This window comes from Bos indicus, chromosome 28 (genome assembly GCF_029378745.1).
Source record: "Bos indicus isolate NIAB-ARS_2022 breed Sahiwal x Tharparkar chromosome 28, NIAB-ARS_B.indTharparkar_mat_pri_1.0, whole genome shotgun sequence".
Classification (NCBI taxonomy): domain Eukaryota; kingdom Metazoa; phylum Chordata; class Mammalia; order Artiodactyla; family Bovidae; genus Bos; species Bos indicus.
The window spans coordinates 25,291,869-25,319,791 of NC_091787.1; the positions used below are offsets into that span (position 1 = coordinate 25,291,869).

A 27,923-nucleotide genomic window follows, 5' to 3' on the forward strand; every position below is an offset into this window, starting at 1 on the left:
CTAATGTGTGCCAGGAACTGTCCAAAATCTTAAGGATACAAAGATGGATAAATCAATCAAAGCGCCTGGCTCAAGGATATCACAGGGTGTTAAGTGAAAGCATCGTATAGTTACATAAATTTATCTGCTAAAAAATTGACACTGTGAAACATAATCTGTGAAACATGAACAATTTCCTTTGAACTGTCAGATTAAAGAATGTGCAGTAAAAACTAATCTTATGAAATACAGAAATAAAACTCCCAGTTATTTCCCTTAGTCACAAAGTGATTACATTTTGAGTTTTCTAAAAACCTTGACATACCTATGAGGCTTTTTTTTTTCATGTTTTTATTTTTTAATTGAAGTATAGTTGATTTACAGTGTGAGTTTAGGTTAGTGATTCAGTTATACTGATATACATGTATCTATTTTTTTCAGATTATTTTCTCATAGGTTATTACAAAATGTTGGGTATAGTTCCCTCTATCAGTTTAAATAGCTCTTATTTATTGTGTTCTGTGTGCCAGACAATGCTAACCTTTTTCATTCATTATCTTAATTTTGTCAACCGATGAAGTAGGTTTTGTTACCCCCATTATGCATAAGAAACTCAGATTCAGATTAAGAAATATGGCCAAAATCACAGGGCAAACGGTTCAGTTTTTCAAAGACCGTAAAGATTTCAACCCATTAAAAAAATGATTTTATGATGAAGTAGCTCCCAATTATTTGCCTCTCTAGTTCTTCACAGGAAGTTTAGCGATGTTGGTTATACGTCATTCAGTGGACCACTTTCCCTCAACCGCTTTAAGTAGTTTATGTCCAAATTCTGCAAGACTAAGACCCCCGGTATTTTCCAGTAGAAGTCTACATGGTTTTGGGACCCTATCTACAGGTCCCCACTCCAGTACTCTTGCCTGAAGAATCCCATGGATGGAGGAGCCTGGTGGGCTGTAGTCCATGGGGTCGCTAAGAGTCAGACACGACTGAGCGACTTCACTTTCTCTTTTCACTTTAATGCATTGGAGAAGGAAATGGCAACCCACTCCAGTGTTCTTGCCTGGAGAATCCCGGGGACGGGGGGGCCTGGTGGGCTGCCGTCTATGGGGTCGCACGGAGTCGGACACGACTGAAGTGACTTAGCAGCAGCTACAGGTCCCAAAGCTGGTTATGCCTTCAAAACAACTGACACTTCTCCATCTCCCCCCAGTCTACAAAGCTTATTGAAGACAGACTTCTGTGCCGAATCCCAACCTTGTTTCTCACACCTGACACGGTGAATGCTCAGCAGCTATATGTTGAGCGCACGCATGAATGAATTACCAGACCCGCTTAACATCTAGTTCTTATCTAGGCTTGTGAGTCTGGGGTCTCCTTTCAAGGGTCGACGTTTCCACAAGATGACGACACATCACGCGCGTTTGCGCGTGAAAGGACCTTACAAACGCAAAAAATCTGATACAAAGCACTGAAGAGGCGCCACTCAAAAGCAACTCCAAATCTTCATTTATCAGGCTGGGGCTAGCGAGAATCTGGGCAGTGTTCGAACGAGAATAAAATCATCCTTTGTGATTCCTGCTGCTGCTGCTGCTAAGTCGCTTCAGTCGTGTCCGACTCTGTGCGACCCCATAGGCGGCAGCCCACCAGGCTCCCCTGTCCCTGGGATTTTCCAGGCAAGAATATTGGAGTGGGTTGCCATTTCCTTCTCCAATGCATGCAAGTGAAAAGTGAAAGTGAAGTCGCTCAGTCGTGTCCGACTCCCAGAGACCCCATGGACTGCAGTCTACCAGGCTCCTCCGTCCATGGGATTCCTACCCTTCTATAGATGCCTTCTAGTCCAGGCGCCATAAGCAGTTAATTCACAGAGTCCTCCGGATGTGAAAAGTAGTAACTTTGGTACTACCACCGACGCCCTCGCCCGCCGGTATCTTCCGCTTCCGCTTTACTACAGGAAGTGACGAAAGCTGGGTGGGCTGTAGGGGCAGCGTTTTCTCTTCCTCTCCACGCGGTAGACGAGACTGGTCGGCCTACATAGCTTGTGCTGAGTGATGCCGGGGAAACTTCTTAGTGACGCGGATTTGGAGTCAGACGCAGCCGTGGCAAAAGTGGAGATGCCGCGAAAACAAAATGAGAAGGTACCACTGAGGGCCGAGGGACTTGGGACCAGGCAGGACGAGGGCCCGGGCGCTAAGAGTAGGAGCCCGGGCCGGGAAACAAGGCGCGCGGCGGGGACCCTGCCCGGCCGGAGACCCGCGTGGGTTTCGGGAATGGTCGGTGCTCTTCACGAGCGGTGTGCGCGTTGCCGAGAAGTCCGGGCAGATGGGAACTAGTGAGCCGGCCGGTGTCCCACGTGGTCTCAGAGTCTGGACGTCCGACACCTGGTCACCGTTAGGCCCCACATTTTGGCCCAGACACGGACCTCCCGGCGTGAGAGTGTGCGGAGGGAATTGTAATTCAAAAGAGGGACCAGCGTTTCCTCCTGAAGTGGCGCAGCCAGAAACCCATCTGCACACGTGGGTGGCGTCCGTCGTGACATTTTTTACCCTACTGGTGGAAATACAGTTTTCCGGAAAGCGGCCCTTAGACGAAAAAGTAGTTCAGTTCCTCTTAATGTTTGTTGGCCAGATTTCCCGTGGAAATGTAGACGTGTTGTGCTGACTGCACACCGTATTTTTTTTTTTTATATAGGCTATCAGTGTGCAGTAGTCTTAAGTTAACCTCGATAGCTGTCTGCTTCCTTCCTATTACTTCCTTAGAAAGCGATTTAACTTGTGACTGATTCTCTGTTCTGAGGTAAGGTCGGAGAGAACAAAGATTGTCCTTAGGAACTTGTGTTGTTCATGACTTAGAATTTCTTTCCTGCTGTTTCAGGGTCTTTTTAACGGGAGAGTTTCTCCAGCAGCAGTATTTTGGTGTTGTAGGAAACGGAGGTAGCAGAGACTTGTCCCCAAGGGGAGGAAGTAGTCCTGGTTTCCTTGCCTTGCATCGGCCAGCCTATTCAGTTGTGGGATGTTGAAGTTAGAAAGGACACGACCAGCAAACTCCACTGCATTCCAAAGCAGTCCACAGGGACTGAAAATCCGCTCTCGTTGGTGGAACAAAGGGATGGTAGAATTGAAGCCTTAAGATGGAGTGGACCAGATTGTTTTTCAGATGTCTGAAGGATAGGTCATATGAGAGAGATTACCGTTCATCCATGATTTCAGAGCAGAGGCCAAGCCTGAAGTTTTTTGGAGGCAGATTTCAGCTCAATGAAATAGTCCCCATATTTCTTGCCTTGGCCCGAGGCTCTGCCACGGAGGTTTTAACAGACAGTAAAACACATTTTCACTAAGTTTTCAGAAATATGAAAAGTTGGAGATGGTCAGACATTTCAGCTCGGAACTGTAATCTAGTTTGGTTTTGAGGTTTCCCTTGTTCCATTTTCTTGTGACTTTGTGCCCTCTGTTTTTCCCTTTAAGTTAGGTATATCTTTTTTATGCATGAGGTGATAGATTGGGTTTTTACAACTTTTTGGTTCATAAAATGTCTGTATGTAAATTTCTTTGCATTTGTGAGAAAAGCAAGGCAGAGATTATGAACCCCCTTTTTACCTGTAGAGGGCTTCAAGCAGAGAAAGAAATCTGTTTAATATCATCTATCTGTGGACATACATACTTGTATTAACTTAATCAAGTTAAATTAAGTTAAATTGTTCTTGATCATTTCCTGTAGTTTGTGATTTAGAACATGTTGGAGAATCCTGTGAGCCATTCCAAGTCCCTTGTAAAAATTGGACTGTACAGCTTGTACAATTGAATAGTTACCAAGAAGCATTCTCTTCCAAGCTAATGAAGTTATTGGTATATTATTCTCTCCATGTTAGCCAAGAAACAGTATTAAAAAGCATACTGTTTGATTTTTGCCTTAGTGCAAGGTAGAAGTACACATGTTGAAAAATGCCTCCAAATTATATTTTTCATAATTATGTGATCTTGAAATAATGTATAATTGATATATTATGCAACTGTATCAGTGCTTTGCTCAGCGTTTGCATTGTCTTTATTTGTTTTTTAGAAAGGTAAAAAAGAGAAGCCAAAATCTAGTAAGACTGAAGAGGCAGCAGAAGAAAAAGAAGAAATGATTTCTTCCAAAGCTAAAAAGGTTACAAAGAAAGTAGAGACTTCTGAGGTTGACGTGAATTCTCCTAAATCTAAAAAGGCAAAAAAGAAAGAGGAGCCATCTCAAGATGACATAATTTCTCCTAAAACCAAAAGTTTGAAAAAATCGAAGGAGCCCTGTGAAAAGACAGTTGTTTCTCCTAAAACCAAAAAAGCTATAAAAAATGAAGAGCCTTCTGAGGAAGAATTGGGTGCACCTAAGCCCAAAAAGATGAAGAAAGAAAAAGAAATAAATGGAGAAATTCAAGAGAAAACCCCCAACCTCAAGAATGGATTCCCTGACTCTGGACCTGACTCCAACTCCAAGGAAGCTGCCAGTGAAGAAAACAGTGAGTTAGAGCAGGTAAAGTTGCATTGTAATATGTACAGTGTATCTTTTGATGTTGATTCAGGTAAATAAGTATATAATTGTTACACATATTATTTCATAATGGGAGGAAATTGGATGTGTCAGCACTTCATAGCGCCTCTCTTGAGGTGCAGGGTGAGTATTTTAAAAACTACACTGTCAGAATACTTCCTTTGCAACTAGGCAAGGTTTAAGTTTAGAGAATGTCTTCTCTCCACACTTGATCTGCTTATTTTCAAGTCAGAAATCAACAGGAGGTATATAGTTATGCATATGTACTCCAGCATCCCTCTGAGGGTTTCACCTAGTAAATCATGATTAAGTGGAACTACTGAAAAGGTGCTTGCTTGATTGCACAAGTCTTTTTGTTTAGGTCATTAACTAACTTGAGTTGAATACAATGTTTAAATGTCCTTTTGGAAGCTGATCCTGTTATCTTTCAGAAGCTCAATCATCAAAGAAAAATGCTAAATCTAGTAAATTTCTCTTTGCTGTAGGGTTGTAATCAAGATTTAAAAATTTTTCCTGATTATAAAAAACATATACAGCTATTTTTTGTCAGATTATGATTTTATCCATATTGTATCTTGCCTTTTCCTAGCTTACCTATATTTTTATTTATTAAATAATTTTATTTATTTATGACTGTACTGAGTCTTTGTTGCTCCATGGATACTCTTGGATGGCGTACCTGGGCTTCTCATTGTGGTGGCTTCTCTTGTCGGGGAGCACGGGCTTTAAGACTTGTGGGTTTCAGTAGATATGGCACTTGGGCTCAGGAGTTGCAGCTCCCAGGCTCTAGAGCACAGGTTCAATAGTTGTGGTGCACATGGGTTTAGTTGCTCCGTGGCATGTGGGATCTTTCCTGACTGGGGATTGAATTTACGTCTCCTGCATTGGCAAGTGGATTGTTTACCACTAAGCCACCAGGGAAGCCCATTGCCTATATTTTTATATAGGCATTTTCCTTACTTTTAAATATTAAATATTTTTAGTGGTTATGTAATCCATCATGTAGATGTTTAGAAATTCACTTAATTATTCAATTGTTGGACATTCAGATTTTTCACTATCAAATAGTGCCAGTGTAATCATTTGTCATAAATGCTTATCCCTTATTTTCTGTGGATATGTTTATGAAAGATGTTGCTATGCGAAGTGGTTAATAACCTGTTCACCAGTGTATTGTTGATTTGGAATAACTGGAAAAGTTCTTAGTTGAGGCTGAAGCTGCTTTCACTAGCCATATGTGGTATATCTGTGCTATATATATTTGCCACAAAATTTTCTTCTCTTAGGGTTTTATAGATTACTGTCATCTTTATCCTTTTCAGATCTTGATTTACTTACCAGAGTGTTTGTGTCTTTTTGGTTGATTTAGAAGAAATATTTTAGAATAATTTCTTAGAAGGCTTTCTATATTTAACCTGTAGGGATAAAGTTACTGATTTCTTTCTGTGGCCCCCATTATTTGATAGGAAATGACTGTGGAGCAAAAAGAAGGCGCTTTCTCTAATTTTCCCATATCTGAAGAAACTATTAAACTTCTTAAAGGTAATGTTCTTGGCAATATTGTATAATGTTAGAACACGTTATTTGGAAGCACTCTACTGGTTTTGTTGAGATAAACTGGGACATGTTCTTATTGGAGGATGATATATGCAGCCATATAATAAATGAAGTAGGTCTATATATTTGGTAAAGGACTAAACTAGTGATGGCCTTTACTGCCTCTTAAATGAATGATTAAAATTTATTCAATATATTATATTCAAAAAAATAAAAAATACATTATATATATTCAGAGGTATAATGACTGATAGTACTGGTGCAATTAAATATTGATGCCATGTTGGTATTTTCTTTTTTACCCTCTTGCACTTCTTGAGGCATCTCTAGGTTAATGATACTAGCCTGACTCAGAACTCAGGTTAGTATTGTGCCTATGAACCAAGTAGAAAGTCACAGATGCTCAACTTAGGTGATTTCTGAATCAGGTGTGGTGCAGTCAAGACAGCAAAACGCCTGATTTTTGGGCTTATATTGGCCTGTAGATGAGATTTCGTGACAAGGGGCTTCATCTCTTAAGATAATAAGTATTTACTGTACTCTAGTGCTTTAAAGTTTATTGATATTTTTTGGTCAAAAGATTCTTCATTGCCAGAATATATTTGAATTTAACTTTGTAGATGTGACCAGAATGTAGAATTCTAGAATTCTGCAGGATCAGAAGCCTGGCTGTGCTTTCATCCTCCAGTATGGCCTAGGCTTTAAGAACTGCACAGTCAGGTAACATGGCTCATTTGTTCACAGCCCGTGGGGTGACCTTCCTGTTTCCTATACAAGCAAAGACTTTTCACCATGTCTATAGTGGGAAGGATTTGATTGCACAGGCGCGGACAGGAACTGGAAAGACATTCTCCTTTGCTATCCCTTTGGTTGAGAAACTTCTTGGAGAACTGCAAGACCGGAAGAGAGGGCGTGCCCCTCAGGTAAGTATCTTTAACACAGTCTTTAGTTTACAGGTTCCAAGTCCGCACAAAAAAGAGACATTTCTTGGACATCACTTATATATCCCTTTGTTTTGTTTTGAGTTTTTAAGGCCTTTTTCTTAAGATCTTTCTTACTAGAGATCTTTATCCGAAGATATAAATCAGGATAATTCTTTTAAGACTGTTGACTGCAAACCTTATGTATTTAAATATTGTAATTTGTTCCATGGTAATGATCACCTCTATTATTAATGCTTATATATTTCTTTAAGACTTTTAGATGTCCTTGGAGCTCAAGGGTTTTGTCAAGTGTCTGCATTTTTGCCTAAAATGCGGAAAGTATTTTTAATAGAGATGTCTGAATAGGAAGGAGTATTCGATGTGAAGAGGCCACGCCCTCTGATGAGGATGGTGCTTATTGAGCTCATTTCTAAAGAACTTAGCATTCAAACCTTGACCTCCTTGAAATGCCTGTGTTGTCACCTTGGCTTTGGGTTGTTGTACCTGACTTTTTGGCCTCACCTCATTCACGGGCTTTCCAGTATCCATGCCCCCTCCTCATTAATTCATTCATTTACTGTTATTTGTCTGCAATTTCAGCAGCTGTAACAATAAATTATTCTAGCACCTGGAATAGTGCCTGGTATATAATAGACGTTCAGTAAATACCTGTTGAATGGATGTATTAGGTTGTTCTTAAATCACATTTGTTTTCATGCTGTTACCCAATCTGAGGGTCTGTTGTGGTCCTGTGTTGTGTTTCCTGTTACGATTCAAAGCCCTTCACCATATTGGTCTGCTCTTACTCTTCTGACTTCTATTCTACTTCCATTTCACTGTAGTGTGGAGATTTCAGACTATAGATTTTGTATCCTGGCTACCTGAATTTAAATCTAGGCTCTACCTTTTGGTTTGGTAGAAATCTGTTGTGTGTTATTGTAGGTATTATTATAGATATTTTGAAAGTAATTGTTAGGATGAATTGAACCTCCTGGTGTATTGGAAATTTGTTAAACAATTATTGCATAATACTTTGGATTCCATTATTAGTTTTTCTTTTCAGGTACTGGTTCTTGCACCCACAAGGGAGTTGGCAAGTCAAGTAAGCAGAGACTTCAGTGACATCACAAAAAAGCTGGCAGTGGCTTGTTTTTATGGAGGAACTCCCTATGGAGGACAAAGTAAGTTAATCCACAAGTGAGGAAAGGAAAATGCCATCTACTTTTAAGATGACCTGATTGAATTTCTTCTGACTTTGACATCTGTCTTTTCCTACCTGATTTAGTCATTTATGGTGGTTTTCTTTTGTCTTTTTTTTTCTTCTTTTATTTTTTGGTCGTGTTGTGTGGCTTGCAGAATGTCAGTTCCCCAACCAGGGATTGACCCTGGGCCATGGCAGTGAAAGTGCTTAATCCTAACCACTAGACCACCAGGGAACTCTCTCTTTTGCCGTTATTGTTTAAAGATGGTCAGGCACACGGTCCTGCATGATGATATGTCAAATCTGTATATGGATCTTAGGACTTTTGTTATTATTTATCTATGTTTACCTAAAGACTGCCTTACTGAGCCTAAGAGGACAGAATCCAGGAACTAGAAAGTCAGAATTCAAGGTTATTCTTTTTAATCTGTCAAGGACCTTGGGTCTTTGCTTCTTTTTACTGTAGGTAGCCTTTCCTTTTTCTGGTGCCAAGGGCCATATGTATCCCCTCCTATAATATTCCATTATTTCCCAATTTAAGACCTAGAAACTTTGTTTTGTAGGTCAGATACATAATTCAGGAAGGGACTTAAGCATTTTGAAAGTCTTTGTATTGGACGGATGAATGAGTAAAGATATGGTCATACATACAATGGAATACTACTCAGCCATAAAAAGAATGAAATAATGTCAGTTGCAGCAAGATGGATCTAGAGATTATCATACTAAATAACTCAGGCAGAGAAAGACAAATATATGGTATCACTTATATGTGGAATCTAAAAAAATGAAACAAATGAACGTATTTACAAAACAGACTCTCAGAAAACACACTCATGCTTGTGAATTCCCTGGTGGTCCAATGGTTGGGACTCAGTGCTTTCACTGCCAGGGCCCCAGTTTGGTCCCTGATCAGGAAACAGATCCTGCAAGCCACACAGCCCAATCCACCCCTAGCCTCCATCCCCTGGAACCCAAAAAGGAAGAAAACAAACTTATGTTATCAAAAGGGAAAGGTGGCAGGGGTGGAGGGTGGGAAATAAGTTAGGAGGTTGGGATTAACATCTGCACACTTCTAGATATAAAACACAGATATAAAACATAATCAACAAGGTGCTCCAGTATAGTACAGAAACTCGATACTCTGTGATAACCTGTATATGGAAAGAATCTGAAAAAGAATAGATACATGTATATATATAACTGAATCACATTGCTATCTATCTGATACTAAAACAACATTGTAAATCACCTGTTTTTCAGTTGCTAAGTTGTGTCTGACTCTCTCTGACCTTGTGGACTATACCCCAGCAGTCTCCTCTGTCCATGGGGTTTTCCAGGGAAGAATACTGGAGCAGGTTGCCGTTTCCTTCTCCAGGTGATATTCCCAACACAGAGATGGAATCCATTGGCAGGTGGATCTCTTGCATTGGCAGGTAGATCCTTTACTGCTGAGCCACCAGAGAAGCCCTTAATATGTATATCAATAAGGAAAAGATTAAAGATGAAACAGAGCATTAATATTTCACATTATAAGAAAGTGGATTGTAATATATGAAATAAAATTCAGTTTCATTCACAATTAGAGATGTAAATTAAAATTATAATGAATATTTTACCTGCTTAGAGTATCAAAGGATAAAAGACATTTTGATAATTCCTTGAATGAGAAAACAGGCATATTTTTTGACTACTAGAGAATTAAACCACCTCTTTAAATTGAAATACATAAACCCTTTTACTCAATAATTCTACTTATTAAAAAAAAAAAAAATCTGCTTATAGGAATTTACCCTACCCATATGATACCCATGTAGCCAAAGAGCTACTTAAGGTCCCTGACAGCAACTTAAGGTCCCTCAGTTAAGATGAGTTGACTTAAGAGTTCACGACTTTACAGTGGTACAAAAGTGATACATACTCAGTAGCAACTATACTTTGAATTTCTGTTTCTTCCTGGCTAGTGAAATGCAATATGATACTGTCTCAGGATGCTGGGCAGTGGCAGCATTCTCAAATATAAAATAAAAATTTACAAATAATATAAAAAATGACAAAAGAAGTCTTAGTATTGGCACACAAGGCTTGTGATTATCTCTTTTTGGCTTTGGTGGAACTAACATAGGTTTTGGCATCAGAATGGCCTGGGTTTGCCTCTAACCTCTGCTCACAGAGTACCTGAGTGATTTTTCAGTTTAAGTCGCTTGATTTTTCTTTTTTTTTTAAATTTAATTTAATTTAATTAATTTATTTATTTTGGTTTTATTTATTTTTTAATTTAATTTTCTTTTTTTTTCTTTTGAATTTTATTTTATTTTAAAATTTTACGTAATTGTATTAGTTTTGCCAAATATCAAAATGAGTCCGCCTGATTTTTCTGCACTTTAGTTTATTTATGTAGGATTGCTAAACTCACCCTGTAGTGTTGTGAGGATGAAATTGGGTAAGTATGTCAAGTACCTAGCAGTAGATTCCTGAACTACAGTAACAACTCGATAGAAAGTTACATCCAGATAACTAATCAGAACCTGCTGTATATAGCACAGGGAGCACTTTGCTGTTCACCTGAAACTCACACAACATTGTAAATCAGCTATACAGCAATAAAAATTAATTTTTAAAAACAGGATGGAAACAAAGTTGTATCATTACCATCTCACCACAGTTACATTGAACCCCACTTTTCTGACCATCTCTGCACTTTCTTATAATGCTTGCCCATCTATCCTGTCATTCTCCCTATACCTGCTTGCCTATGTTGCTGTTCAGTTGCTCAGTCATATCCGACTCTTTGCAACCCATGGACTGCAGCATGCCAGGCTTCGCTATCCTTCACCATCTCCTGGAGCTTGCTCAAACTCATGTCCATAGAGTCCGTGATGCCATCCAGCCATCTCATCCTCTGTCGTCCCCTTCTCCTGCCTTCAGTCTTTCCCAGCATCAGGGATTTTTTGAGTGAGTTGGCTCTTCGTGACAGGTGGCCAAAGTATTGGAGCTTCAGGATTGGTCCTTCTAATGAATATTCAGGATTAATTTCATATAGGATTGACTCATTTGATCTCCTTGCAGTCTAAGGAACTCTCAAGAGTCTTCTCCAACACCACAGTTCAAAAGCATCAATTCTTTGGTGCTCAGCCTTCTTTATGGTCCAGCTCTCACATCCATACATAACTACTGGAAAAGCCATAGCTTTGACTAGTCAGACCTTTGTCGGCAAAGTAATATCTATGTTTTTTAATATACTGTCTAGGTTTGTCATAGCTTTTCTTCCAAGGAGCAAGCTTCTTTTAATTTCATGGCTGCAGTCACCATCTGCAGTGATTTTAGAGCCCAAAAAAAGTGTTACTGTTTCCATGGTTTCCTCATCTATTTGCCATGAAATGATGGGACTGGATTCTGTGATGTTAGTTTTTTCAGTGTTGAGTTTTAAGCCAGCTTCTTCACTTTCCTTTATCACCTTCATCAAGAGTTCCTTTTTGCTTTCTGCCGTAAGTGTGGTGTCATCTGCATATCTGAGGTTATTGATATTTCTCCTGGCATTCTTGCCTATAGGAAGTTACTATTTTTAAGATACTTGTTTTCACTTTGTGAAATATTGACTCCCTCCACCAATAAAGGAAATAATCTCTTTCCTGGTGCTACCATTCCTCATTGGTGCATTTTTTTTTTTTTGTTATGTCATGTAGTACACTGGACTGCCATGGGATGTGGGATCTTAAGTTCCCCCACCAAGGACTGAATCCGTGCCCCCTACATTGGGAGTGTGGAGTTTTAACCACTGGACTGCAAGGGAAGTCTTTGGACTGTCATTTCTTACATATTTCCCCAGTAGGTCAAGGAGTGCTTCGAGTGTCTCTATCTAAAGTATTTGGCATAGTACCTTGTATTAATACTTGCAGTTAATAAATACTTTAAAATAAAAAATATATCAAATTGGTGTTCCAGATTAATAAAAGGACTTAAAAATCCAGCATATCTTATCATTAATGTTCTTTATAGTTGAACGCATGAAGAATGGGATCGATATCCTGGTTGGGACACCAGGTCGTATCAAAGACCACCTGCAGAATGGCAAGCTAGATCTCACCAAACTTAAGCATGTTGTCCTGGATGAAGTTGACCAGATGTTGGATATGGGCTTTGCTGATCAAGTGGAGGAGATTTTATGTGTAGCATACAAGAAAGGTAAATTGCACATTCAAGAACTGGCATAAGGGATCGGAGGAAGGGTAGTGGTTAAGTAGTCTTCTGAAAGTTAAATGAAGCCTTAGGAAGTTGGCAGGAAATTTCCATGATTTGCACATAATTACAATAGGGAAAATAAGAGAAGCCAGCTTGGTATACTTTGTTTCTGGTTTATTCCTGATTTGTGCTATTGTGTGTATGTTAACTGTAATCATACTGCACATGTAAAACTCCATGAACTATTTGTGCCATGATAATCTGTCTATATATTTTAATTTTTACATAATATAAATCTGCTGACAGACATTTTTATGTAGACAGCTTACTTCAAACAACAATATTCAAAATTAGTTCTTAAGGATAGATTTCCACAAAGGAGATCTGATTTGAGAGGTATAAATACTTATGTTCCTCAATATACACTGTCCGGTTGCTCTCAGAAGGGTTCTGTCAGTTATGCTACCATTGGAAATATAGGAAAATGCAGTGGTCTTCTAAGAGCAAACTTAAAAAAATTGAGGTTGGGGAGTTTTAGTGTCTGACCTCAAAAAATGAATAAACTAAATTCTAACCTCCAAATGTTGAGGAAATGCTTGGGAGTATAGATGAGTACAGAATCTGTTGTGTTGATTACAGGTTATTTAGTGACTTAAATTCATTGGTTATTAGACCTGTTTAATTGATGTTATCCACTTAGTAGGTCTCATTAGAAAGGACAGATTTCCCTCATGGTTCGTAAGGGCCGATGGTTAGAAAGCAAAATAACTTTAAAGTTCTCTGGGTATTTCAAGAATCCTTTACTTAAATTATTAAGGCAATATTTCTTTGCCGACTGGGAACCTTGATGTCTTTAATTTTTATGTCTGACACTTGGTGTCAGAAATGTTTCTTGTAGAATGTTGGATGGACCCTGGAAAAATTGGGTGAAGTGGAATTCTGTCTGTGTAGGCTATTTTGAATTATTCATACTTTTTTTTCCCCCTCAAAGATTCAGAAGACAATCCCCAAACATTGCTTTTTTCTGCAACTTGCCCCTATTGGGTGTTTAATGTTGCTAAGAAATACATGAAATCTACATATGAACAAGTGGACCTGATTGGTAAAAAGACACAGAAAACAGCGATAACTGTAGAGGTAAATGATTCATTCAGTTGTTGGCATTAGTTACAAATAGTATATAATGTTTTTCCCTGTCTGATCGTATTTAGATTGCAAATACAAACTCCTTTTCCCGATAAGTACTAAATCTATGTGAAAAGCCAAGTAAAGTTATGTTTCTAATTGAGTGGTAAATGGTATCTGTGTTTTTTCTAAATTTCATCATCTGGTAGCCTGATTGAAGAATCTTTTGAAACTTAAATCTATATAAATTGGTAAGTGGAGTGACATTACACATCGAGTTTATACATTAGAGGGCAACAGAATCTTAGTGTTGCTGTTGAAGCTGTGTTTTTCTTAGGGTCTGGTACCTAGTGGACTTTGTTGCATCCAAGCAACAGACCTGTACAGAAACTGACTACTGATTGCATGTTTAAGTGGATGAAAGAAGAGAACACCCAGAGGCTTTCCTGCTGCCTGTTATTTGGTTTCTTGTGGGAGTTTAGGAATAGCATTTCTTACATTTTCTGGGTTAGGTCAAAAAATGAATAAAGAAGCCGGGTACTCTTTGGTGAAAGAGGAAAGGCTCTCTGCTTTAGTTTAGTTTTTTTCCCTCTAAACAGTGGTGGTGGAAGTTTTCTCTAGTCAGGCTTAAACAATTGCTTTTAGTATCATTAGACTTGGGCAGATGATTTAGATTCTAGCGAGGCTTTACTGAATAATCTTTTTTCTCCTCTTTCCTAAGCATCTGGCTATCAAGTGCCACTGGACTCAGAGGGCAGCAGTTATCGGAGACGTGATCCGAGTGTACAGTGGTTTTCAAGGGCGCACTATCATATTTTGTGAAACAAAGAAAGAAGCCCAGGAGTTGTCACAGAATGTGGCTGTAAGACAGGTTGGTCTTACCCTCTCTTCCCATAAGGAGACAGCATCTTTCAGTTAATAGAGTATACATCTTAGAGTTCATCTGATTTGCCCGTCTTATCTCATAGATGAAGAAAGCATGGCTCAAACCCAAGGTTACTGTGACAAATATTTGATCACTCATATTTGGGTAGTTGAATAGTAAAGGACAAGGAAGCCTGGCATGCTACAGTCCATGGGTTTGCAAAGAGTCGGACACGACTTAGTGACTGCATGACAACAAATAGTTGAATACAGATTTAATGACCACCATTGAAAATTTGAGACTTGTCCATGGAAGGCATATTTTCCCCTTTGTATTATTTTCAGCAGAGGTGTCACCAAAATGTGAATGTCTTTATAGGCCAAATTGGTGATTTAAAATCACCTGCATTATATTATCTGGTATTCTTAAGTGAGCTTGTTTCTTTGGCAGGATGCCCAGTCCTTACACGGAGACATTCCACAGAAGCAAAGGGAAATCACCCTGAAAGGTTTTAGAAATGGTGATTTTGGAGTTTTGGTTGCAACCAATGTTGCTGCACGTGGGCTAGACATCCCCGAGGTTGATCTGGTTGTTCAGAGTTCTCCACCAAAGGTAAGGGATTTACAGTTAGATTCCCCCTCCCCCCCCCATTAGTAATTCATCTTGGATAAACTTCATTGGCTACGATACTTCTACTGTGCAAAGCTACACTTAACTTTTATTTTGTTGTTTCTTTTGGGTGTTAAAACAAATTGAAAGTTGTATTGCTTCTTTTCAGATGATTAGTGATAGCTTTCTTTGGGGTGTTCGGTTGCTAAGGGTGATTTTAAAATGAACCTGTCATATGTCCCCACCTCTCTCAGAACTGACAGTGTGGTGAGTGGGCAGAGGTTGTAAAGATAGTTTCTGGTTAGAGCATTGTCCTGAAAGGTTGCTGGATGGGGGTAGTGCAATTTTGAACTGGACTTTGAAGTTGGTAAGGCATAGATGGGGTGGTGGTAGGGTAGATAAACTTGAGAGCTAGAGAAGAGAGAAGCGAGAAAGGCCTGTGGTTAACAACTTCTGGTTAAAACTGCTTGGGTGATGGGAACTTCCCAAAGAGGTCCTTGATGAACAGTTTATATGGTGTGGACACTTACATAAAAGTTAGTCTGAAGGAGCTTGTTCCCATCACTTCAGGCATGAAGACCCCATTACCCCCAAATTTGGCAACTCCCTCAGCATTAATATTCACAGTGATGGAAAAATACATTACTACAAAGTCACCATTTCTTACACAGGATGTCCCATAAGTGTGTAACAGAGACATTATTTAAATAAGCCGGTATACCTGCTCTGTCTAGTATGAGCACCACAGGCACGTACGTGGCTGTTCAGTACTTGAAATGCAGCTAGTCTTAGTTGACTTGTATGTGCTGTAAGTATGAAATACACATTGGATTTTTAAAATATTTAAACTTTCTATTATGCACAGTAGTTTTGAAAGACTTGTGGGAAAAGAATGTATAATATCTCATTGATAACATGTCTTGTAGAAATAGCATACTGAAATGGTAAACTTTTGGATATAGTGGGTTAAATAAAATAATGCTTTTTTAAAAAAGCAATACTTTTTGCAGATTTACCCACAGCATAGGGACGGACCACTGTTCTAGAGGTTTCAAAGTTTTTTCAGTTCTTAAAGTTGGAATGCTTAGGTGCCTCCTCCCTCACACCATCCCCTCTCGGGCCAAGTCTGTCACCACCACACTCGGCTCTGCGTAGGCTCTCAGGACTATCTTTCTTCATCGTTTGGTATCACTGACATATTTTACTTCCATAGGATGTTGAATCCTACATTCATCGTTCCGGGCGAACAGGTAGAGCTGGGAGAACTGGGGTTTGCATCTGCTTTTACCAGCACAAAGAAGAATATCAGTTAGTCCAAGTGGAACAAAAAGCGGTAAAACTTTTTTCTTAGCCTTCATTCAGCTTATGTTGAATTCCAGAGTCAGTCTTTGTCTCTTTATTCGGTTTTTGTTAACTTTATTTAAGTTTTATCTTTAAGCATGTGGCCATGAGTGAAAGCTTGTCGTTAAATACGTGTTTTATATATTGTCATATCATTTAAAGCCTGTTTTGAATAACTTTGCATTTGAAAGCAGTGGTTTTCTCTTAATATTTATGATGAGAAGGGGTCTTTTTTTTTATTGAGATGTTTGAAAGACAGTTTTCTGACAGTGATGCACAATGAACACAACAGAAGTATTTTAAGTGTAGGTTTAGGGGGTTACTTGAAGTTTGGAGAATTGCTTGAAAACCATGAAAGATGAGACTGTCAAAAAGAGAAATTCTTTAATGGGAAAGAACGCACTTTTCCTTGCAGAAGAATTTTATACTTTCTCCTATGATAGGTGGAGCTTTAATCACCTTCAGTGGATTTCTCTTAGTTACCATCTTGTAAAGAGCAGAGTGGGATGGGGGTGAGGACTTTCTCCCCTGGGGAGGAGCACCACCTGGCCAGGTGATCGTGGTCAACATCAGTGATGGGCATGTGCCCTTGATATGTACTGAGATAGGCATTTACCTCTGGTCATCTTCCCCTAAACCCATAACCCTAGTCTACCCCCTGTGTGAAAAACTGATATTCTCAAATTGAGGGACATTCTACAAAATACTGGCTAGCACACCTTAAAACTGTCAAGGTCATGAAAAACAGGAAAGACAAATTGTCACAGGTCAGAAAAGACTAAGAAGACATTGTTAACTAAATGTACTGTGGTGTCCTTGGTCATATATCAACAGAAGAAAGGATATTAGAAAAACTAGTGAAATTTGAATGAAATCTGGGGTTCAGTTAATAGTGATGTAGCAGTGTTGGTTTCTTTGGTACATTTTTGACAAATGTACCAAAGTAATAGGTGCAGGTAGACAGGAACTCTGTGTACTATCTTTGCAACTTTTCTGTAAATCTAAAAACCTTTCTAAAAAAAAAAAATAAATAAAAAATAAAAACCTTTCTAAGATAAAAGTTTTGTTTTAAATAATTATCAAATCTTTGCAACTTTTCTGTAAATCTAAAAACCTTTCTAAGATAAAAGTTTTGTTTTAAATAATTATCAAATATGTTTGGTAAGTATTAGAAAATTGGGGGACTACTGGTTTCAATAGAAATAATTGATGGCCATGTTGTACATTAAATTATGGTTCGTTTCCTTGTAGGGAATTAAATTTAAACGAATAGGTGTTCCTTCTCCAACAGAGATAATAAAAGCTTCTAGCAAAGATGCCATCAGGTATGTTCTCTACCACTGCTGTGGTTTGTTTTATGCTTGCTCTATTTATTACATGTTTTTGTGCATTAATGAAATTTAGATTAAAATGTATTCTATTTAGTGTTTTAAACAATTTATAACCTGCTTGTTAAAAAAAATAGACTGTGCTGAAGTAAAATTGTATAAAATAAAAATTCTCATTTTTGCACATTGTGCCCAATCCTGTTCACCAGAGGAAACCATTATTAATAGTTTGGTTGTGTTGGCATTTTAAATAACTGTGTCTTAGATATGGTGTAGGTAAAAGTTATGGAAAATATCTAGATGGTAAGGATTAGATTAACAGTATCATTGGAGGTGCTACTTGCATAAGGGCAAGAACATTCTTCATTATGTGCAGTTGTCCTACAAACTGAAGAATACTTAATTTTTTTTGGTTGAAATTAAAAGACGCTTACTCCTTGGAAGGAAATTTATGACCAACCTAGATAGCATATTCAAAAGCAGAGACATTACTTTGCCAACAAAGGTTCGTCTAGTCAAGGCTATGGTTTTTCCTGTGGTCATGTATGGATGTGAGAGTTGGACTGTGAAGAAGGCTGAGCGCCGAAGAATTGATGCTTTTGAACTGTGGTGTTGGAGAAGACTCTTGAGAGTCCCTTGGACTGCAAGGAGATCCAACCAGTCCATTCTGAAGGAGATCGGCCCTGGGATTTCTTTGGAAGGAATGATGCTAAAGCTGGAAACTCCAGTACTTTGGCCACCTCATGCGAAGAGTTGACTCATTGGAAAAGACTCTGATGCTGGGAGGGATTGGGGGCAGGAGGAGAAGGGGACGCCAGAGGATGAGATGGCCGGATGGCATCACTGACTCGGTGGACATGAGTCTGAGTGAACTCCGGGAGTTGGTGATGGACAGGAAGGCCTTGACATGCTGATTCACGGGGTCACAAAGAGTCGGACACGACTGAGCGACTGATCTGATCTGATAGTTGATTTACTGTATTGTATTAGTTTTAGACTCCTAATTTATCCCTTTTATCCCTCCACTCTATTCCCCTTTAGTAGCCGTAAGTTTATGAGTCTGTTTCCTTTTTGTAGATAGTTTCATTTGCATTATTTTTTTAGATTCCACATATGAGTCATATCATATGATATTTGTCTTTCTCTGATTTCATTTATTATGATAATCTCTAGGTCATCCATGTTGTTGGAAATAGCAATACTTAATTCTTTTTTATGGCTGAATAGTATTCCCTTGTATATATGTACCACATCTTTATCCATTCATTGGTTGATGGACATTTAGGTTGCTTCCATATCTTAGCAATTGTGACTAGTGCTGCTCTGAAATTTTTTCAAATTAGCGGTCTCATTTTCTTTGGATATATACTCAGGAGTGTAATTGTAAGATCACATGGTAATTTATTTTTAGCCTTTTGAGGAACCTCCATACTGTCGCCTATAGTGGCTGTACCAATTTACATTCCCAAGAGCTCCCTTTTTTCTACATCCTCTCCAACATTTATTTGTGATCTTTTTGATAATAACCATTCTGAGAGCTGTGGGGTGATGATCATTGTAGTTTTTCTTTCCATTTTTCTGATAATTAGTAATGTTGAGTGTTTTTTCATGTGCTGGTTGGCCATGCATATGTCTTTGGAGAAGTGTCTGTTTGGGTCTTCTGCCCATTTTTTTGATTGGCAAGGATACTTAGCTGTTTAGCATCCCTGGCTGTGCAGTATATTCCTGAGGTTGAGTGAGGTGGCACCAGAAAGCTCCCAGTCATTTTTCAGATGTTTCCAAGTGGTGAGCTACATCCCCTGCTTAAGAACCAGAGTCTGAGCAGCATTTTTACAGTGTTTTTCATAGTTACTATTATGTATGTGTGAGAAACTTAATTTAAAAAAGAGTTCATGATCAGAAGAAATGTTAAATATGAGCATACTAGTAGCTCAGGAAAGTTTTGCAAATGAAAAGAATTTAACTCAGCATTTTTCAAATTTAGCATGCTTTTCTTTATCCTGCAGACAGGGTTTCCTGTGATGCCAGTTAAGAAAATTTGGGGTTAGATGGCCAGAAAGTTGAAAAGAGACCCAGATGCTAGTGGTACATGAGAAGGCCTCTAGAGCAGCAGCCTTGCCAAAAGAAGCTGCTTCATGCAGCCTTGTTCCTCCTTGTCTTGGGTGATCTCTTTCAATTTTGAGATGTGACATTTACTTCTTATCACAAAGATAATAGTCATTTCCTAACAAATGTATAGTCTCATAAGGGTCTGATATAACCTGATTTGAGAGTTCTTTTATTTCAGAATGAGAATAGCTGTAGTATTTTCTAATTCTAAAAGTAACACATACTTAATTGTAAAAGTTTGTTATTTATTGATACATTTTTAATGGCAGTATGGCATGCCATTGTATCTGTTTTATGGTTTAACCAGTCCATATTGGTGCACATTTTAAAATTATTTATACTCTTTCTGTAACAGTGTAATGAACATCTTAATACTTATTATTTTCTTGGATAAATTTTTCTTGGTTAGATGGTAAATTAGAATTAGACACAATCAAAGGAGTGGATTTATTGCTACAGAAGTGTGATAATTTTATATACTACATCAAAATGATGTTACTCATGTGCAAGATTTGGTTTGAAAGATTGATTTATCTCAAGATTGTGCTGTCTTGAAAATGAAATCTGTCCACTTTGACTATCCTTTTTCCTAACAAATCTACTTTCCATCAAACCACAGGCTCTTGGACTCTGTGCCTCCCACTGCGATCGGTCACTTCAAGCAATCAGCCGAGAAGCTGATTGAGGAGAAGGGAGCTGTGGAAGCCCTGGCAGCAGCCCTGGCCCACATTTCTGGTGCCACGTCGGTAGACCAGCGCTCCTTGATCAACTCAGAAGCGGTAGGGGTCCCTGTCAAATTTCTGACACTTTAGTGTCCCATTGAAACTTCCAATTGTTTTAACTTTTGCATGAAGGTTGATACATATTAACAAATCCATAGAGACAGAAAATTAGTTGTTGCAGTGTCTTACTGGAGGAGGGCAATGGCAGTGATTGCTGAAGGGAATGTGGGTTTTGGTGGGGTAAAGGGATACGGACATATTCTGGAATTTTAAATACTGGTGATGATTGTAGATCTTGTGAAAATACTAAACCCCCTTAAATTGTATACTTTAAAATGCCAGATTTTATGGTATGTACATTGTATGTCAATTTTTCTTAATCCTATAAAAGAAAAACCCAGTCATATAAACAATGTAAGTGCATGTGATTCCTTTAGCCAGGATTCCTAGAAACTTAAAAAGGTAATACTTTTCTTTTTTTTTTAAGTTGAAATTTTTGAGATAATTGTAGGTTCTAGTGAAATTGTAAGCGTTAATATAGAGAGATTCCTTGTACACTTGGCCAGTTTCCCGCAGTGGTAACATTTTACAAAAGTTTAATATCATGACCTGGATACCAGCACTAGCACAATGCACCAGTCTTATTCAGAGCTTCTCAGTTTTACTCGTACTAAAATGGCAGGGTGGGAGGGATATGTTTTTAGAAAGAACTTTCTCATAAATATCTTAGAAACATGAGGACAAGTGTTCATATCACGTATGTTTGTTTTTGAGACTTTAACTTTGTTCCTCTTCCATAGGGCTTTGTGACCATGATCTTGCGGTGCTCAATTGAAATGCCAAACATTAGTTATGCTTGGAAAGAACTTAAAGAGCAGCTGGGTGAGGATATTGATTCCAAAGTGAAGGGAATGGTCTTTCTCAAAGGAAAGCAGGTAAGGCTGAGGCCTCTGTTGTAAGCTCCCCTTGGTTCAGTAGCTTCATGCTGGTGGTGAAACACTGTGTGGTGGCTTTTCCCTGTTCTGCCGGGATGCTGCATATTTTCATTCTGTAGATAGTCTTCTCTGGGCAGTGTCTTTCGTGACCCTCAGTTGCCACTTAGTCATTGACGACTGCCCCATGTGTATCTAGCCTGAACTATCTGCATAAAGTGCCAGACTTGAAGACCCATCTACTTCCCTGACATCCCCACCCAGATGGGGTTTATTAAGTAACTTAATGCAGAAATATTCAAAATTGAATTAAAAATCTAAAATCTTGCCTTTTGAACCTAGTGTTCATTCTTCTGACTCCTGCCCTCAGTTAATGGTGTAGACTATTACAGCAATTCTCAAGTATTTTGCTCTAGTGACCTTTTTACATTCTTAACAAATTGTTAGGGACACCAAAATGCTTTTGTTTATGTGGGTTATACCTATTGATATTTATGTATTAGAAATTAAGACTGAAATTCTAATAAAGCATTAAGAATATGTTCTGTTAGTCGTCAGACAACGGTATCAACTATAATGTAGTGTCTTGAAAACCTTCTACCCTTAAGAGGATGAAGAGGACAGAGAACATTGTAGTATTATAAAAATGTGTACTTGGTAGAATGCCTCAAAGATCTCAGGGTTCCAGTGGTACATGGACTATACTTGGAGAACTGCTGACCTTGTAAACCAAATCAGGTTTTTATCTTCAACTCATTGCTTCTCTGACCATGTTGTTCATCTCCTTAAGCACCTCCACATTATCTGGGATAGAGTCCCAACTTTCACAAGGGGATTCTTCATTAGCTGGCTCCTGTCCTCATTAGCAGCTTCCTTTCTATCTCCTCCACCAGCGCCCTCCAGTCCAACAGTGCCAAGTGCATCTTGCTTTCTTTCATCCTAGTGTATGCACAGTCCACTGTTTACAGAGTGTTTCTTACCTCCATGGTATTTTTTATGGAGGTTTTTTATTTTTATTTTTTATTTTTAAGGCTAAGCTGGCTCTTGACCTTGGACCACTGCCTGGCCCTCACATGTCGGGTTTTGACATGAATGTCCCCTGCTTGTGGGTTTGGATTTGGGGCACTTAACCGCACCCCCCCCCCCCCCCCCCCCCCCCACTGAGAGTGGAGGGCCAAGGGATCTCACCAGAACTGTCTACCCAGCAGCTCTGTTTCTTTCTTCCTTCCTTGGCCTCTGTCCTTTGCTGACTTCCTCTTCTTTAGCCCATGGGCCTTGGTTACCTGGGAACTCACCCTGGGGTGGGGCAGGGAAGAGTGGCCTTGGCAGCCTGGGCCTAGGTGGGTAGACTACAGAAGGGACTGGTAGGAGTCTGCACTGCTCTGACTTCCCTCCTTTTGGTTAATAAACACAAATGCTTGTTTTGCAAAAAAAAAAAAAAGCCTTAAGTCTTTTTGACTTAGCCTTAAGTCTTTTTGAAACTTCCCCTGGCCAAATGGCAGAGTTGGGGGTACCTCTATGTGTACTTTAGCATTCTTTGGGTTTATTCATGTAACTTTTTCCTTGCTGTGCTTGCATACTGATTGAGAGTCTCAAGAGCACTATGGCCGACTCAAGGGCCAAAACTGTTTTCTAGATGTCTCTATACTGCAGTGAGTGCCTGGTATTGAATGGTTAGTTAATATGTGAATGAAGATTCCCACAGATGGCAAAATCCAACAGTACCTGATGCTATCTGTGGTTATAATTGGGTAAATTGTTAGTGAAATGGATGTTCCTTAAAATTTTGCAGTTAAAGACAGCCAGGGGAGAGGAGTGTCTGTGTCACTTATGAGGGGAATTTGATTATTTTGTGGACACTGAGAAACAGGAGGACTTTTTTCTTCTGTTTTTTTTTGTTTCTTCCTTTTTCTTTGACTGCATCCAGTGGCTTATGGGATCTTAGTTCCTTGGCCAGGGATTGAGGACTTCCTAATTGGAAATGATGGCACTGCTTGTTAATGAAGATACTGTCCTGTATAGTATTTAATTTTTAAATACTTTTCATTGGAGCTTGAATTACAGATACTAGAAAACGAACAATATAATTTTTTTCCTGCTTTTAGTTAGGTCATCCTGATTACAGGAAGTCAGTGTATTTTAATGGTTTTAAACCATAGGTTTTATTTTAGAGCTATGCTTACCAGGTTTTTAAAATTGCTCTTACCTGCTGTGGGACCTTAGACAAGTTAGCCTCATCAAGCCTTTGTTTTCTCAGCTATAAAATGTAGCTGATTGCTCTGTGAGGATTAGCACAGTGTAATAACCAAGAATGACCTCTAGTCAATTCTAGGTAGTCTTGAGTCCTTTCATAAATACCTCTGGCTTTTTGCTGTTGTTCTTTGGGGATGTATTGTGTTGGGCTTGGCCTAAAGTTTATCTAAAATGGGTTTTTTTTTAAATCTTTTTGTTTTTCTTTTACATATTACCTAGTCTTCTGGAGTATCGATTAATGTGCATTTTATAATTCTTGTCAAAATCTGGATTAACTTGCATTTGTTTTGATTTCTAGGGTGTTTGCTTTGATATCCCTACTGCATCAGTAACAGAAGTACAGGTATTCTTTTCTCTTAGATTTTGAAGTTAATGTGTATCTAAACTATAAAATGTTTGTTATTTAAAGCACAGAATAATAGGGAAACAACAGGTCTAGTCTCTAAAAGACCATTAAGAAGTAAATTTTACTGCTTTTTCTGCTGTTCTTTTTATATTGATATTTTTCTTTATTCAGCCTTCCTGTTTTCCTATTTTTGTTTACAACATTGTGAACAATAGCCAGCTTTTTTCTCCATGGATTTTACAGGGGGTTTATATAGACATTTTAAATTGCTATATCGTTATTCAGTACTGTCAAAAATATGTTTATACATGGTATATTTATATGTTTTACTACCTAACAGCTGTGGATACCCTGTAGTTACTAGATTGGATAAATGATGAGGGTACTCATAGTGATACTTTATTTTTGACCAGTGACCTTTTAAGCACTTAGGTTATCAATCTGGTTTTTCTTTAGAAAAAGGGTAAAAATATTGTCTTTCTCATGCCTTTTAAAACCAAATTCAGTAGAAATCACAGCAGGTAAAAATAGTACCTTCTCTCAACAGGAAAAGTGGCATGATTCACGGCGCTGGCAGCTTTCTGTGGCCACAGAGCAACCAGAGCTAGAAGGTCCACGGGAAGGATATCGCAACTTCCGAGGACAGCGGGAAGGCAACCGAGGCTTCAGGGGACAGCGCGAGGGTAACCGAGGTGCCAGGGGACAGCGGGAAAGAAGTAGAAGCTTCAGAGGACAGCGATCAGGAGGTGGCAACAAAAGTAACAGATTTCAAAACAAAGGCCAGAAACGGAGTTTTAATAAAGCATTTGGACAGTAACCTGAAGTAGAGGATTTATTTGGCAAAAACAGAACTAGGTTCAGCAATGTGGAACTGAACATTATTTTTCATACAAAGTTAAAAGCACGTTGTATTTCCTTCCTGACCACTTGCCCAGTCCCCATCTCTTTGAGAGAGAAAAGCTTCATCTAAATTATTTCATCTGATTGATGACTGTCATTTATAACTTTATTGCTACTTCCGTCTTGGGTATTCCTTTTGAAAAGGTGTATGGATTCATTACATATACTAATGTATTGTTTATAGAGTATAAGATAAAGTGAAGCAAGTATCTGCTGATATTTTTTAAGTTGACCTGTCTTTATACTTAGAAATGTCTCTTAATAGTAGGCGTCCCTGGTGGCTCAGATGGTGAAAACTCTCCTGCAATGCAGGATCCCTGGGTCGGGAAGATCCCCTGGAGAAGGAAATGGCAACCCACTCCAGTAATCTTGCCTGGAGAATTCCATGAACAGAGGAGCCTGGCAGGCTACAGTCCATGGGGTTGCAGAGTCAGGCATGACTAAGCAACTATCACTCACACTCATTCTTAATAGTGCCCTTCCTAAATACCATGGGGAATACAACAGTTTCTAGAGAAGCACTTTGAGCACTCAAAGCTTTGTTTTCTAACTGGTATTCCTCAGCCACTTGCCCACCAATTACTCCTGTGGTTCTAGCATATATCTTCTGAGAATTAATAGTGAGCAGTGTTTCAAAGCAAGGTTTCACACTTAACCGTGATTAATACAGTTTATGCCTGCATATGCTCTAGATTTGGAGGATGGTGATACATTTGATAGGAGATAGTATTTAGATTAGCCATTGTTATGTGCATTTTGATACATTTTTAGCTTCTCAATAAAAGGTGATTTCATGCTTCAGTGAATTCTTCACAGATTTAAAAAATAATGTATATGTGTAAATACACGTATTTTACTAGAAAGCAAGTATCTTTAAGGAATTCCACGTGTATAACATGGCCCCATAACTTTCTTCGTAAGTAAGGAGGCTAGATAATGGTGCTTGATGATAATGTACTCCACTTCCTATTGGAAAATTAACATTATTTACCAAGAAGGAACTAGGGGAATAGGGGGCAGAGATTTGGATTGCTGAAGAGTCAAAAATCCACTGAAAATATTTTCTACATGCAAAAAGGAAACATGTATATTGAGAGCAAAGAGAAGAACAAGTGAAGGTGCATGATAAAACTTTTTTTTTAATGATGAAAACATAATGGTTCATTAGTGTGTCTAGAGCTTAATTTCTAACAGGCAAGCTGGGGATTTTAGGTACAATGATCCAGTTTAGTTTCTCAAAGCCTAGCTGCTATAGCCACAGTATAGGATCTCTTCCTATTAGATTGCTACTGCATTGAAAGGTTGCAGCTTCCTAGAGTTCTTTTTAAGAACAAACTATGGTTATTTTTAAGTTGTTGCTTTGAGGGAACCGAAGAACCTAAAATAGCCCCTGGCCAGTATTGCTCTGAGGTCTCAAGTGTTATTTCTCTGGGAAACTTTGTACATGGTACAGGAGTTGAAGAGTAGCATTGTCTTGCCTTAATTTCTGTACTGGGAATTTCAGGAAATAAATTGTTAAGAGGAATTCAAACACATGGCCTATCTTACTTTCATTTAATTATTTTGAACAATTGAAATCTTGCTAGACACTGGTTTCTCTGACTGGGTCTTGATAGCCAACTGCTTCTTACGCAAGTCACCTTTTCAGTAAGGGGCTCTCAGATACCAGCATTGAGATAGCATTCTTTTTCTGTTAAGATTTCAGTTCTGTTTTTGAATCCTGACTGGATGTCTCTCTGCTCTCACATTCTCTTGGCTTTTCTTCTTTGGTCCACTTGTCAGTTTTATCACTTGACCTCCTCATGGTTTCCCATTCAAACCAGAGGAAGTTAGGTAGTTGATGACCAACAACTCCTGCCTTGTGGATCACGTTTTATTAAATTCTGCTTTTGCTGAAATACTGAGCATACTTAAATAACAACCCAAACATTTAAGTTTGGATAGGAATGGGTTGGTTTCTCAAGTAGGACAGTGTACTTGTACTTTAGGAGGAAATACTCAAGAGAGTAAGGGAGAAGATGAATGGGAATTTCACTTTACACGGCTTAGGACAACATGACTCTCAATAAATGAAGCTAAAATTTCTCCTGGATCCCAGAATTCAAACCATATTTATAAATGTATAATTCAACTACTGTACGGTTTAAATGGGCTTGTTGAGCTAGCCTGGGAAATAATACCATTTTTACCATTTTCTACAGAGAAAGTATTTTCCAACTTATGTATCAGACAACTCAATGAACTTTTAAAAACCAGTTTTTATGTTGGAACTATCTGTGCAGCATTTCTTTACAGTTATACATAAAGTGTTTTTACTGTAAAACTGAGTTAATGTATACAAATAGACCCTTATGCCATAATAAAATTACTAGTACTTACTAATTATGTTTTTGGTGACTTTTTTCCCTAAAATTGAAGCTTGGAATTTTTATTTTAAAAATAATAACTGATGGGTATAAATATCCAAACAGAAAAGCAAGTAAGTCACCATATATCCAACATATTTGTGAACATCTCTTCCAGGAATTCATTTACAAAATTGGAATCATTCCTTCAGTTTTGTGAATTGCTTTTCCCTCTATGGCATGTGCATCTTTTTCTGTGTCTTTTGTTTTTTTAGTTCTCCAACTAGGGATGTAACCCACACCCCCTGCAGTGGAAGTGTGGAGTCTTAACCACTGGACCACCAGGTAAGTCCCTGTGCCATTTTTGATAACTATGCCATCTTACAGTATAAATATGCCACTATAAGATGGTCCTGTTTGTTCTTCTGTAAACAGCCCTAAAATGAATGTTCTTGTTCAAATCTTTGTGTACTTACCTGATTTCTCACCTCTGTAGGATAAATCCTATAAAAGAATTGCAGGGTTAAAGTGAATGAATTTAAGTTTTGGTGCAAGTTGCTCTCCAAAGCAGTTCCAGTTTATGGTCCTACCCTCCACTCTAGGAGAGAAACCTGTTTCCCCACAGCAGTAACACCAGGTGTTGGCTTTTGGTCACTTTGCTAGGTGCATTACATGGATTTAT

The 27,923-nt window shown here is 38.6% G+C and overlaps 1 protein-coding gene across 1 annotated transcript; it reads left to right on the top strand.

Moving 5' to 3' along the window:
* The first annotated feature begins 1,944 nt into the window (after positions 1 to 1,944).
* On the top strand, positions 1,945 to 27,278 carry DDX21 (DExD-box helicase 21). Its single transcript, XM_019953982.2, has 15 exons — positions 1,945 to 2,117; positions 4,039 to 4,485; positions 5,970 to 6,045; positions 6,805 to 6,983; positions 8,047 to 8,164; positions 12,184 to 12,369; positions 13,358 to 13,503; positions 14,213 to 14,362; positions 14,807 to 14,968; positions 16,179 to 16,298; positions 17,558 to 17,631; positions 20,363 to 20,522; positions 21,266 to 21,400; positions 23,949 to 23,993; positions 24,544 to 27,278. The coding sequence occupies exons 1-15, from the start codon at positions 2,031 to 2,033 to the stop codon at positions 24,811 to 24,813; spliced, it is 2,355 nt and encodes a 784-aa protein (XP_019809541.2). The 5' UTR covers positions 1,945 to 2,030; the 3' UTR covers positions 24,814 to 27,278.
* Positions 27,279 to 27,923: the final 645 nt, after the last annotated feature.

Excerpts from the sequence above, each read along its gene's own strand:
- DDX21 (XM_019953982.2), top strand. The coding sequence starts at position 2,031 with ATGCCGGGGAAACTTCTTAGTGACGCGGATTTGGAGTCAGACGCAGCC. Across the intron at positions 4,486-5,969 it reads AAAACAGTGAGTTAGAGCAG|GAAATGACTGTGGAGCAAAA; the intron begins GTAAAGTTGCAT and ends ATTATTTGATAG. Across the intron at positions 17,632-20,362 it reads TCTAGCAAAGATGCCATCAG|GCTCTTGGACTCTGTGCCTC; the intron begins GTATGTTCTCTA and ends ATCAAACCACAG.